This window comes from Calonectris borealis, chromosome 1 (assembly GCF_964195595.1).
Source record: "Calonectris borealis chromosome 1, bCalBor7.hap1.2, whole genome shotgun sequence".
Taxonomy (NCBI): Eukaryota; Metazoa; Chordata; class Aves; order Procellariiformes; family Procellariidae; genus Calonectris; species Calonectris borealis.
In genome coordinates, this window is record NC_134312.1 from 82698847 (window position 1) to 82712617 (window position 13771).

A 13771-nucleotide genomic window follows, 5' to 3' on the forward strand; every position below is an offset into this window, starting at 1 on the left:
ATTAAGGATACTCTGCCCACCCAAAAACTGAAACAGCTTGCTTGGAGGGACTTGATTTTCTACTACATTATTCCAAGCATCTCTAGAGCACTGAGAGTTGTCAGAAAAACACAGTCTGTCAGCATTGTGCTTTTGCTGGGTGACATTGGTTCCTTAGCTGCTTAGAAGATAATTTGTTTGCATAAAGACAGGTCACCCTATGCCCTAGAGAAGAGGCATAATTCACTCAGAAAACAATGTAGTCTTTTTGTTTATATCATTATACTATGGGTGCTGAGCGGAACTCTGTGATGCTAGTAGTCTAATACTGGGAACAAGATGATACAAAATGTGCCATCCACTTCAAAGTGAGAGGGTTCTCTTTGGTTGATTGGTTGGTTGGATGTTTTTTTTCCCCTGTGGAAGAAGCCAGGCTTATTAGTTGTGTATCTGTTACACAAGCAAGTATGGAGAACTCAGGAAGTCTGTGCTTCACTGCACTACTACTTGTTCTTGAGGACCAGTGGACTAGTGCTTTCTTTCTACCAAACTACTTTACTTAAATTGCAAATCCAGCAAAAAAAAAAGTGACAATAGCATTCTCCTTTGCTAGGACTTAAAGAGGAAGATTTCTAACTTTGGAGGATATCAGTGACATAAGGAGGGATGAAAATGCTATATGACACCACAGGCTCATGCATCCAACAAAGACACTTATTCTGTTCATGCTCTTGACAGATTGCCACCGAGTTTTCCAAGGGAAGCTGGGAAGAAACAGTGACACCTTGTAGATTTTCTCCTCTTGCTTGCTTGTGTATCATTTTCCTTACAGGCAAAAGGACAGGGAAGAACAGCACAGTCTTAATCAATTAATTATGTATAAATGCAGAAGAATACACCCCAAACCCTTTGTCCTTTATTAAATTTATTATTTACTTTGGCTTGTGCTTGTGCTACAGACTAGAAGCATTATTAGAAACATTGATAAAGCATCGTGACAAAACTTTCTCTCCTTCAAAGCCTTGCTTTGTGATATTTATTACTGGGACCACATTGCGAAGTAGACTTTTATGGGTTTTGCAACACACAAAGCTCATCAACGATTTGCTATCATCTGCATTGACCAGCTCCCTTCAGAAGATATCAAAAAGCATTACATATTTCTCTTCCAGTTATCCAGTTCGGCTTTGTCACACTCTTTGTTGCCTCCTTCCCTCTGGCACCTCTCTTTGCTCTTCTGAACAACATCATAGAAGTTCGGCTTGATGCAAAAAAATTTGTTACTGAACTGAGGAGGCCAGACACAGCAAGAGCAAAAGATATAGGTAAGTAATGAAAAAACATTACAGTAAAAATAACACCAAAAATTGAATAAGGAAGAAGAAAAATGATAGTGAATTCATTAATAAATTCTGGTTTTCACTTACAGGAATTTGGTATAACATTTTGAGTGGTATTGGAAAGCTTTCAGTTATCATTAATGTAAGTATTTGGTTACACCAGTTTCTAACCATGATCTTGGGAGCTTAATTGTCCCTCCAACATGATTTAAAAGTGAAGTCTAATTTGCTCAATTGCTATAAAATACAATAAAGTCTAAATTATCCAGCTCATTCTTGTGGAAGTGTAAAACATGATTTAATTACAAATGAGATGACCATTCACTCATCTCATTCTCTCTATCCTTGTGTTACGTAGGGCAGGAAGACTAATTCGTATAAGAACAACCAATGAAGGGGATGTAAGCAGGCAACCCCAGATAATTGACAAAGATCTACTTCTCATTCATACCCATGCCTTTTTCTGTTACTCTGTTATTATAACTGTTGGTATGAATAAAAAAGGATGTAAATATAACATCCTAGATTCTAGGAACAGAAAGTCCTTAGCTAGATAGCATTAACATTTTTTCTGATATATACGGGTATGGTTATATCCCTAAACATTATTTCTCCCACAAAGTGAGTATTTCTGTAAGAGTAGCTCTTTTTTTTTGAGTTGTGTTACACACACCCAAGGTACAAAACCTTAATGGAAAAATACATTCTTTCATAGAACAAGAATGATTACATGAACATAATGCATGTCTAGAATACAGATATGTTATGTTTATTGTTCTACATGTATTCCCTAAGTAAAATTTTCCTGTGTATGCTTTAAGATAAAAAAGACTCATGTCCTAGGAGTTTAATCATAATACTATCTAGTGGGTTTTTGACCCACAGATCATAGAATCATAGAATCACTTAGGTTGGAAAAGACCTTTAAGATCAGTCAGTCCAACCGTAAAATATCAAAGGTATCAAAGCACTTTAGAAAGGCAGATGATTGTCACTACTGAAGGGAAAACTTGCGCAGAGGTGTTATGCAATTTATCTAGTACAATAGCTTCCAGCACAACAGCACTCTGTAGCAGTATGTAAGCTATCATTACAACTGGGAGAACTATAATGCCTGCAGAGAAGCAGTGTTGTTTGACTTGAGTGGAGCATTGTTCACTTATGGCTTGGAATTTTCCAGGATGTAAGGTAGGAAATCTGTGCAGCCCTGCACATACCCATAATTTTGCTGTCAGGCATAGATTTCAGGTTTCCAGCACCGATCTGTGCTGGATGAGCAAAACTCTGCAGCTTCTCAGTTTTATCGGAATACACTTTGCAGATTTATGATCCTTGGTTATTTTCTGTGTCAAACAAACTCTGAACATTTTTATTTCCTGGGGATTCCATTAAAATATCAGTTAGCTACTTTTTGTTGACAGAAATGTAAATATGTGCGTACCCAATTTTAAAAAATACCGAATGCCCCGTTCTGCTTCTCCATCTGAATAATATTGATGCAGAAGAACTATTTAGCAAAAAGTAATTTTAAATGAATCTAATAAATTCTTACTGATATGATCTAGATACTTCTGTGTCTGATTAACTTCACAATTATACCAGTTTTATACCAGCATGAGATCCACCGATGTCAGATATGTAAATCCTGATGCAGAGGGGAAAATGGAGGATGACTACCTTACACTCAACTGGTTTATCTCAGATAACACTGTGTAACTACACCAAATTATACACCAAATTATACCAGCTAGCTATTATGTCTTGCTGTAGTTTTTTAAAACTAGTGATAAATCTCCTAATGGCTCCAGGAATGGAAAGAGTTGGAGAAATGTACAGTACATTAATTGCTTTTGCTACTCTATGCTCTAAGAAATATTCCACTTCCCTAACTGCAACCTTCCCCTAGAGAGACAGAACAGGTTACTGTGCATTTATATAAGTATACGTTCTGTACCAGGTCTGGCCATTTAATTCCCACTTCATCACCATTCTAAACTTACTTGAACGTAAAAATTATCAACTGAATTAATCTAATCTGAAATACGTTAGACATAGATTCACGACGCTGTCGTTTGGTTGGTTTTTTTTTTGTCTCTCAGGCTTTTGTAATTGCTGTCACATCTGATTTCATTCCACGCCTTATGTATCAATATGCATACAGTCAAAATGGAACCATGCATGGCTTCATCAATCACACGCTCTCATACTTCAATGTCAGTCATCTCAAGGCTGGAACACAGCCAGAAAACTCCCCGTTTTCACAGGATGTTTTATTCTGCAGGTAAAGTACTTCTAATGACAGTTTGCATAGTCAAAGTAATTTCTTTGGGTCCTTTGTCAGACAAAATTTTTCCAAGTGGGAACTGATAATATTTGTCCTTTTAAAAAGGTGGTTTTAAGAGTACAGCTCTTAGAGTATTCTCACTATGTTAGAAGGTTCTTAGAAGGGTTTTTCCTGTGCATTAAAAGGCAAAATAAACAATTTAGGCAGACTTGCTCAAATAAAAACATCCTTTCTTTCTTTCTTGAAAGACATAACTTTCATTAAAAACAACGAGTTTTTAAAATGGACACCCACTAATTAGAACCAGGATTTCTGTATTAAGTTCAGTGTTTGCTTGATGAGATCTCAGTTTTCAATATATTCTGCCCATCTTTAAACCTGCACCATTCCCCATCTACGTGTCTTATATTTCAGATTCTTCTTTTCACACTGCAGAAACAAGACTTGACTTCCTTTAAAATATGTCCAAAATGTCTAGTCCATTGCTCCCATAGATCAGATACCTATGGAGTAGTTCCAGTTTACATGAGAAATCACTAACATGGTTCCAGGGCTCTCAAAGTAATCTTGCTTTTTTATAAAAACATGCAGAAATTCAAAGAGCTGTTCTAAGGCAGTACAACCCAAGGCTGTTCAAAACTCAGCTCCTCAGGCCAGTGCTATATTCAACAGCCTGCCTCACCTTCCTTTTGGACTCCCTTAAAATCATACCATGCTTAGCCTCTGCAATGGCAAGAGATCATCACAAAACTTGCTCTTCCATTTTCTTTGGAAGGAGAGCCTTCATTTATATGTTTTTTACTACACACAGGTCTTTAATTGGCCTCCTTTGTTTTGATGCATAGTATATATGCATATGTTCGCTGTCTTTTTCTGATGCATGGCAAGGTTTTTGAATCTAGTACTCCTGATATTTGCCATCTGAACCTGTCCTGGTTCTAAAACTAGTTTCATCTGTCTTTCCCAGTCTCCTTTCTCAAACTCAGGTCTTCACTCTCATGCTTTCATTGTGTGGTTTTACTCTGAGATCAAAATTTGGCTAAGGTGCCAAAGGTGAGATTCTTGAAATCTATCACCATATTCTCTCAGCATCAGTGTCAAAGCAAGGGTACAAAATCAGTTACCAAGCAGAGCAGAATGATGAGACAAATCTTCCAAGTGACATTCATGTACCACCTAGCATCAGACTAGTACTGGTTTATTGAATACTCAAATACTGGCAGAAAATACTGCTAGTATTGTAGATATTGTAAATATTAAGTAGTGTTTTCTGGTTAGAGCTTCAACATTCTTCTTTCCTCCCATTCACTTGAATTCATTGTCCTTGATAAATCTGTATTCAAAATACAAACAGATTTCTTCATTATCAGTTCCAATGATCCCTACATTTCTGCATATCTGACATTCAGAGTTTCTTAAAGACATTGTATTTACAGAGTAGATAGAGATGGCTAAGGCAGCTCGAAATTTTTTATAGGGTTACTGTTAAGTTATGACTGTTAGTCTCTTCCATAAATCTGCAAGAGCAGCTCTCAGCATGACATAGAAGGCTTGTAATTAAAGTTAGTTAGGACGCCCCTTTTTGTCCTACCAAAATCTTTGTCTTCATGTTAAAGTTGGGGAGAGAAAATATTTCAAAGAAATCAAACATTTTGATTAAAAAAAAACCCAAACACAACATTCAATTAATTTTAAGTATTTGCTGATTTTACCCTTCTAAAAATAAATTACTTTAGAAACAAGCAGCCACTTAAAAGCAAAGAGAGAAATTAATTTTGTAATTATGCTTCTAACAGGTGCTGTAAATTGCCCTTCAGAACAGTTCGCTTCTTTTCACTGATTATTTAAGGGATCATATTCTGGCTAGGTTCCTGAAGTAGCCAAAAACCTCCCCTTGATTCTAAATGACTGCACATTTCTAAATGTAGACTACATACCTATCTTCCACGAAATCAAGGGTTTTTTCCATTCTGATTTTATTAGGGAATAACATGTTTTGCTCAAATAGCTTCAGAAGAGGTAGATGGAAGTTCTTCAATGAGGCCTACAAATCAATACTCATCTTAGACAATATATTAAATATTGTAATGTAGTCATTTTCAAGAAAGAAGTCTTAAAGTTGGCATTATTCAGTGTAGTTTGTGCATGTTTATATCCTGCTCCTGTGCAAGCAAACTTTAATCATACTTAGGATCCCACTGATTTTAAGCAGAGTATTTATGTCACCCAACTATAACCCACAAAAATTATGCATCTCAGTTCCTTCACTGGAAGCAGAGTAAACACAGAGAGAAATCTGGCCCTCTAACTCAGGCACTGCTCTTGGGACTGCCTTTGGGACGTACCTACCTTCTTACCTCGACTACAACGGAGGCTAGATGAGTGCACGGATAAGACTCCTAACTTTTAAGCAGGTAAAGAGAGAGCATATAACTCAGCACAGCCATGGCCCGGTGTCAGGAACTTTGTTAAAGGAATCTCTGCTGCCTCCTGGGAAGCAGTCAGATGAGAGCTGAGGGCAGACAGAAAGGAAAAAATATCTCTCCAGTGCTTAAAGCTGCATGCTGTGCTCTACCTGCTGCTTTGCTTGTGGCAGACAGGGTAAAGCACCTTAAACCCGGGGCCTGTCCTCTTTCTTTTCTCAAAGTGTTGTTCCCTGTGAGCTCTGCTATTCCCCATTTCAGTATGTTGCTAGGAGTTATTTCTTAGTATAATGTTATGTGTGAGAGTATGCAGCATCTCCGTACTTTCTGATAGACTTGTAAGTCTGTGAAATGCTTTTCTGCTCTCAGTTCCTAGCGCTTTTTAATTTCTATCCCCAAATCAGCTTGTGTTTTCCTTCAACAAGCATCTCCATCCATATGCATCTCCCACTTCACTGTGTCTTTGCTACTTTCACTTTGCTACTGTTTACCTGCTCTCAGTCACTGGCCTCTATTTATGGTGTATGACTGTCAGTGTATTTGGAAATGTGTGCATTAACAATGGTGATGAAATGCACTCCTCAGATGAGCATGGATTCAACAGAGCCAAAATATAGGCAGAAGGGAACAATCCACACTAGGTATAAAAGTGGTCCCCGCCTAATAATATCAAGTCTCTGCCACTAAGAAAAAAAAAAAGAAAAAATGGATTGCAAACAAGAAGCATATACTAAATGTTTGGCCGTGTATTAATCTGAATGAGAAACAACTATGAGAGCATTTCTATTCCATTACCAGGAAACAATTAGGAAAAGATGTCAGCATCTACATTCACTGTTTCTCATTATTGCTTGCCTCATTTGAATCTTATCAAAATCACAGCTTTGGACAGAACTATCACTGTGATAAAATATGGGGTATCTAGCTTGCGTCCCAAGAGACAAGCAACGAATACTGTCCCTTAAGCTGGAACTAAAATCTGTTTTTCTGTTTCTGGCAAATATGTTGGGAACAAGCTGACCTCTCTTATTTTAGATTTCCGTGACCTCTGGAGATAAATGTGGTTACAATAAGCCTACATTTTGCTACTTACGGGCATTGCCAGAGATTAAGGTATCTTAAAAATAACCATAACAAGCCAGAAACAACTCTCCCACCGAACACCCAGATACATTCTTTGAATATTTTGAGCAGCATTTTCTACAATGTTGTGAACTCTTTGACACTGCTTCCAAATAAACATTGCTGTAACGCCATTCTGATGCATAACATTAGTTGTAATGATTCTTTTCAGAGCAAAATGACATTTGTGTAGCTGAAGGCAAATTAAAAGCAAACTTTGCTAAGTTATGTGACATTTTTAGCCCTTTTAATCTTTAGAATCTGATATGATAATAGAGTACCATTGCATGCATGATGATCACACTGAAAAGAAGAAAGCAGCAGATAGGGAGTCATTAAAGGCACTTTTCCCTTAACACAAGTCTGCTCCAATATTCAGCAAATTTATAAAGTGTCTTTGAATGAAATAATTTTCTTAATGCCCTGGGATTCATCTCATCTACTCCCAATGATCAGTGGTGGATTCTAATGTTTTTCCCTGAACAATTCTTGTATACTCCTACATTGCTGAAGCACTACTTCCCTGTGATTCGGTCATGTTTTCTTCAATTTCTTGTCCAAAGACCAGCTGAAAAAGGAAATTAAACAGATCAGCTTATTTAGAGTGATTCGCAATTCCACCTACATACACATTTTGGTTTTTCCTACCAGTGTCTCTTTTTCCCCACACAATATACTTTTTAAATATACTTGCATATTTCTCTTAGCTGTGCCTGCAGTTCAGTTTTGTCCAAGTCTTGCCTGGTCCTCTCCATCCATCTTCATTTCCCCAAAATAGCTCTACTCTCAGTGTGCACTTTTCTTTTTTCCCCTCAAAACTTTTCTGTGCTCTGTTCTTAAACCACATCATTGACTACTTCATATTCTTGTCCTTTTTCAGTGGAATTGGAGTTGTTAACTATTTTTTAAACACAATAGTCTTTGGACCACCAGTTGTTTGCTCTTCCTAGCATACTGCTGAATTTAACAATGAAATTTTTTAACAATGAAGAATTGAAGAGGTGAGGGAAAAGATGGACTTTTTAAAAAAGAAACTACCTGTAGAATATAGTGGTTCGAAAAGGCCTGGGTTATTGCACTTTGAAGTCCCATGTGCCATAGAATAATTAAAAAGGGAGGTGGGGAGGAGGCCCAGCTACCTTGTCTGTAGCTCTGACAACATCTCCTTTCCCCATAAATCATTTGCTAGTGCTCTGTTGGATGTAGATTCAGGCATCATAAGCAGTGTGATTTCCAGCTGAGCCAGGAGAAATTTCCATGGGGTCTGATGTCCTGCCACACTTACATAGTTTGTGAAGCTCAGAGTACATTAAATGGAAAACCCACCACAGTTGGTGACCCTTGCAGGTGAACCTGGGCTCCGTTTCAAGACTGGGATTGATTTACGGTGCTAGGCGAAAGCCACAACAAACTCAGTGGTTTTCCTTGGCTTTGATGTTCAAGCAGATTAAATTCAAGGCAACTGATTCTGGCCCTCGCTGCAGCCCTCGTACACGGATTTGAGAAACATGTGGGAGTCCACATTGTACAGAAAGGAACTAGAGGGGGATTCTCACAGTGCAGGCACAGCATAGGACCAAACAGGGATCCCATGTAAGACAGGACGAAGAGCTGGGCTGCCTCACCACTGAACAAAACGAATAATCCAGGGTCTATCAATGCCCAGGTAGTGCTTCCATAAATTAATACAGCCCCCCATTTAAAGTTGTTTTCTCCTCCTCTCCCTCCTCCCTCTCCCCATTGTGGGTTGTACCTTGTGTCCTTTGTCTCCAGAAGGTGCAGCACAGAATTACATCCACCAGTTCAGACTGAATTTCTGGAGGCGGGGGGGAGGAGGGGATGTAGGGGGTGTGTGGATTGTAAATGTATAATTTAACATGCAAAACCATGTGGATAGAACCTGAAGGTAATTTTGGTAAGCACACCTGCAAGCTGAAGCTGACAGATTTTACATGTGAACCTTCTCCATTATCCCCCGATGGAGGCTTTTCCACAGTCTAATGAATCTTACTGTCAGGGAGGGTTTTGTGGTATTCAAAACAGATTTTCCCTTTCTTAATTTCATCCCATTACTCCTAGTCAAACACTGTGAACAGCACTAAATTATCCCTTTCAGTCCTAAGGGCACAATTTGTGCATGGTTATCATGTCCAACTGTGGCTGTTACTTACCAAAATGGAGCAATACATATGCGCTTCTTTAATCTTTTCTGGTGAGTCATTCTCCTCGCCCCCTGGATTGTTTTGCTGAATTGCCTTCAATTTGTTGCTATCTTTTTCTTTTCCTTTTTTTTTTTCTTTTTTTCCCCTCTGAAATCCCCACATCTGAATGGCTGAATGCAGCATTCCGGGTGCGGCTTTACCTGAGCTGTTCAGAGAAGGGCTAATACCCCCCAGCACCATCCTGCCTTTTGTTTATACATCCACAAGTCATACTACTGTCCTGCTGCCATATTTCAAACTTGTGCTAACTTGCTGGCCCCTGTAAGCTCCAGGCTATTTTCATTGCATTTTCTTTCAAACTTTATCCTTTCAAAGATCCTTCAATTGTTTTATTTTTAATTATTTTCCATTTCCCCAGATTATTCTCATTGTGTTTCCTGTCTGTATTTCTTATTGCTTTCTGTGTTTCCTGCTATTTGCAAAACTTTCCAATTTAGGAGCATCTGTGACTTTTATTAGCCTGTTGTTTACTTCCAAATGATTGATGATAATACTAAAAGCATCAGTCTTTACACTACACCACTAAGGCTCTGTTTTATCCTGTCTAAGGCCAGACAGTTAATTTAGGAAGTGCCTTTCCCATGGCTCCCCCTGTCGTTAATGCAAAGACAGGAACCACCGAAGTGTGAGTCAGATTTTACGTGGGCTGAATTATTCCCTAAATTAGTCAAGGTTTAGGTGAGATGAATGCAGGCTTGTCTCCTTTAGTCTGAAAATGCCTTGGACTATCTCTATGCTTTAATTTCAGCACTTTATTCCCTGTACACTAAGATCAATTTAACATTAACAAAAAAAAGGGGACATTTGTAAATCCTGGAAAATCTGGAAATTTCCAACATTAGAACAATGTTCTGATTTTGGTTACAACTATGAAAACCAGACTAAGCTTGTTAAATTCAGTGGAGATAGTCCAGCTCTAATTCTGGAGTTGTATTTCATAATAGGGGTTGAAGTAGGAACATCTGGAGGATTTGATTCTTTAGGTTTTGTGATTGAAGAATCATGTTAATCAAAGCAATTGGCGCAGGAAGAGATTGCTGGAACTGTGTGATAACTGAGCTATCTCTATCGACAGGTTCAAAGACTACAGAGAACCACCTTGGTCCCAAAATCAGTATGAGTTTTCTAAACAGTACTGGGCAGTCTTATCTGCTCGTTTGGCTTTTGTTATTCTATTTCAGGTAAGTCTGTTGAGTTGCTGCAATTTCAGTCACAGAAATATCGTAATAAATGGATTGAAATGCATGTGCCAAAGAAGCCCATGTCCAATACAGCTTTTCTGTTTGCAAATACCCAGCCTGATGTGCTTGCACCCAGCCTGCTGAGGTGTCAGCGGGCTGCAGCCCAAGCTCTCCCTTCGGAGCACTGCGGCACGCCTCCTCAGCGGAGATTTCCTCTCCCTTCATGAAAGGGAAGCCCCTGGCACTATCAGTGACCCCCAAAATACCCTAGGGTCTTGAACGTTTCGGTTAAGTGGACTCTGTCAGCTTTTATACTCTCAGGGGCACCACTTGTAAAAAGCACATAAATGTTATGTAGGCCTATGAAATGCCGTTCTTTACCCAAAGCAAGAAATAAACAGAAGTAATAAATCCTCCAAGGTCTTTTGCTACGTTCTACAAGTAAATGGAGTAAATTATCCCCAATGTGGAGATTTCATTGGCAAGGGATTTGCTATCATGGCTATTATTCCTTCTGAATGGCAGAAACCTTCTGCTCTCCTCCATGATCTGGGATCCCTCCACAGTCAAATTGGGCCCACCCCTCATATTGAAATCTGCCTATCCTTTCTCCTCAACTACCAAATATTCCTAATTGTGACTGTGAGTCTTGCCTGGTTTATATTGCCCTCTTCTGCTTCTTTGCTCTGTCTTCAGTAATTTTCCACCACTGGCTGCAAAACATTTGAAACCAACTGGTTATGCTGGGCTTCAAATAGCCTGCCTGTTGTTCTGCCAGAGTACATTCCCTGGTTAATTAGCTCCATTGTCTCAGATGGGCACAGAGGGTTCATGCTAGTAGCCTTGTCAGCAAACGTTCTCACACATTTCGAGGCATTACACAACACAGCAGTTTTCAAAGCATTATCATGATAATATAAACCCCAAAGCATAATTTATCTATAAATTTCATAAAGAAGCAAAACTTTTTGCCCAGTCTGCTTCCTGCCTCGGTGTTATGAGTATCACCTGTAATGACCTTGACACTTGAGGTTCAGGGTTGTGGCTTGCACGCTGCGGTAGTGTAAAAAAAACCTGCTTGTCAGCAGACAGAAGGATTTGAGGACAGGATGACCACGAAAGTTGTCTGCTGTCTGCTCAGGCCACATTGGAAACACATGGGTATGATTGTGTTGGAGGATGCTTTCACTGATGTTGCCCTCATAGTAATGGATTCTGAACTCACTCTCAGTGAGTTTGATGTTGAGAACTGAGCACCTTTGAACGCCTGTAAAGAATAAGGCTGTTTTAGCTGCTTAGGCCATTAATCATTTGATGAATCCAAGTCCTTTCCCGTCTCAAACCGAACTGAAGCATGTGTTTAATTCAGCCACTCCACTGAGGGGGAGTTTTGCACAAACGTGAGCTGTTTCTTGAACTAAGGCCTTACTCAATTGCTTAATACTACATGCCATCAGCAAAATATGTCTGATACCTGCCTCATAGCTATAGCAAAGGTTTGGTTTTGCTCTAGTGGGAGTATTTTGGATTTTTCGTACTTGCTTCATGTCTGCTGCTGTGTTTGCAGAACTTGGTGATGTTCCTCAGTGTTCTGGTTGACTGGATGATTCCTGACATCCCCAAGGACATCAGTGAACAGATCAAAAAGGAGAAGAGCGTGCTTATTGACTTCTTCCTGAAGGAAGAGCATGAAAAACTGAAGCTGATTGAAAGCTTTATCACACACGACAAGCAGAAACTCAAAAGTGGGACCAAAGGCAAAAGGATCCGGGCTGCCAGCTTCTGTCAGTTTAACCAAAGTCAGAAAGGCAGCTTTGCCTCCTTTAGCTCACAGCACACAGAAGTGTGACTCCTTAGGGAAGGGTAACATACTATACTTACCTCTGCAATACCTGCTTACTGTGTGACGTGATTCTGAACCTGGATCAAGGGAGGGAGAGACAGTCAAGGGAGAGACAGGGAGCAAAAAGCAGGCTTCTTTTGCTTCCTTAGAAACTCCATATGCAAGGGTCTCCATTACATTTTATATGCTATGCAGGCTGCAGCATTTTCAGACTTTATCCGTGCGAAATAAGGGCTATATTGCGGCTGTAGCTGGTCCTTGTGGTGATGCGTGTGAGTTGGGTAGGCACACAGGAATTCTCCTCGCTCGTGCAGTCTCAGCAGTAGGGCCCCAACCATCCCTCTTCCTGCAGACACCCTGTGGGTCATGGGGAATAGAAGGGACACTCTTGCCCTAGTATCTATTTTTTGGCAGATCTGACCGACCACAGCGAAGTGCGCACAACTTATGGTCTCACGGCTTGTAGCTGCCAGCAGATGGTTTATAAACATGTGGAGTCTCAAGGAGTCATTGTGCCTTCCTAACGTACACTGCCACTTGGTGCTGTCTCTGTAGAGCATGCAGGGCTGTTGTTAAGGGCACAGAGCTGTGGGAGCAGAAGGAATGAAAATCACTGAGCACTTTCATGTACAGATATATTGTGTTTTGCTTAGCAGGAGCCTGAATGTATGTGCTAATGAGCAGAGAGGCCACAACATATGCATCAGAATGAAGTAAAGCTGCTAGAACTAGGCAAGCTCATTGTTATTCATTTTCCTGAACAAAAAAAAAAAAAAAACCCTGCATGTTTGATTCTCCTCTCACTTAGACTGGGAATTCAGCCAGTATCAAGAGGAATCGCGCCCAACACCAGTGGGAAGCTGATGAGTGAGAATGGAATCAAGCCCTGTAAATTATGTGGCATCTTCATGTACATTGCACGTAAAGTAACAAAAGTTGCTGCTGTTGTGCATTTACTGTAAAGAAAAATATCTTGCAGAACTGCATTTTATTGGAAGATAAACATGTTCACTAACCAAGCTTTAATCTACAAGCATTTAATGAATAACTTTATTCTGTTATGAATGAAAATAAAACTTTCTTAAAAAATCCGTTTCTTTAGATTGCTTTTTAACATTATAATGATATTTTATATATTTCTGAAGCCTAAGAATTTCATTGTTCCCTTAGAAGGAAAGATCTTTTTCTATAAGTATTTTTGGTAATTTAATGAGAGATCTGAAAATAATTGTGTTTTTTTTCGTTCAGTGCTTAAACTAAAGAAAATGAAAATGGGAGAACTGTTTCAGGGTGGGCTGAAATGAAAAGCTTCAATCTGGAGTTTCATTTTTAAAGTTTCATTTAGGGCTATTTATACCTTCTGTATAGTAGATCAGT

At 39.3% G+C, this 13771-nt stretch overlaps 1 protein-coding gene across 1 annotated transcript in view; it reads left to right on the top strand.

Annotated features, from left to right (window-relative positions):
• Positions 1-13391, top strand: part of ANO2 (anoctamin 2) — a 181565-nt gene extending 168174 nt beyond the window's left edge. Inside the window, exons 22-26 of the mRNA XM_075162780.1 lie at positions 1152-1304; positions 1409-1461; positions 3419-3600; positions 10446-10551; positions 12119-13391. Of these exons, the coding sequence (XP_075018881.1) occupies positions 1152-1304; positions 1409-1461; positions 3419-3600; positions 10446-10551; positions 12119-12400 (776 nt within the window). The 3' untranslated portion in view covers positions 12401-13391. The remainder of the gene's footprint in view (positions 1-1151; positions 1305-1408; positions 1462-3418; positions 3601-10445; positions 10552-12118) is intronic.
• Positions 13392-13771: the final 380 nt, after the last annotated feature.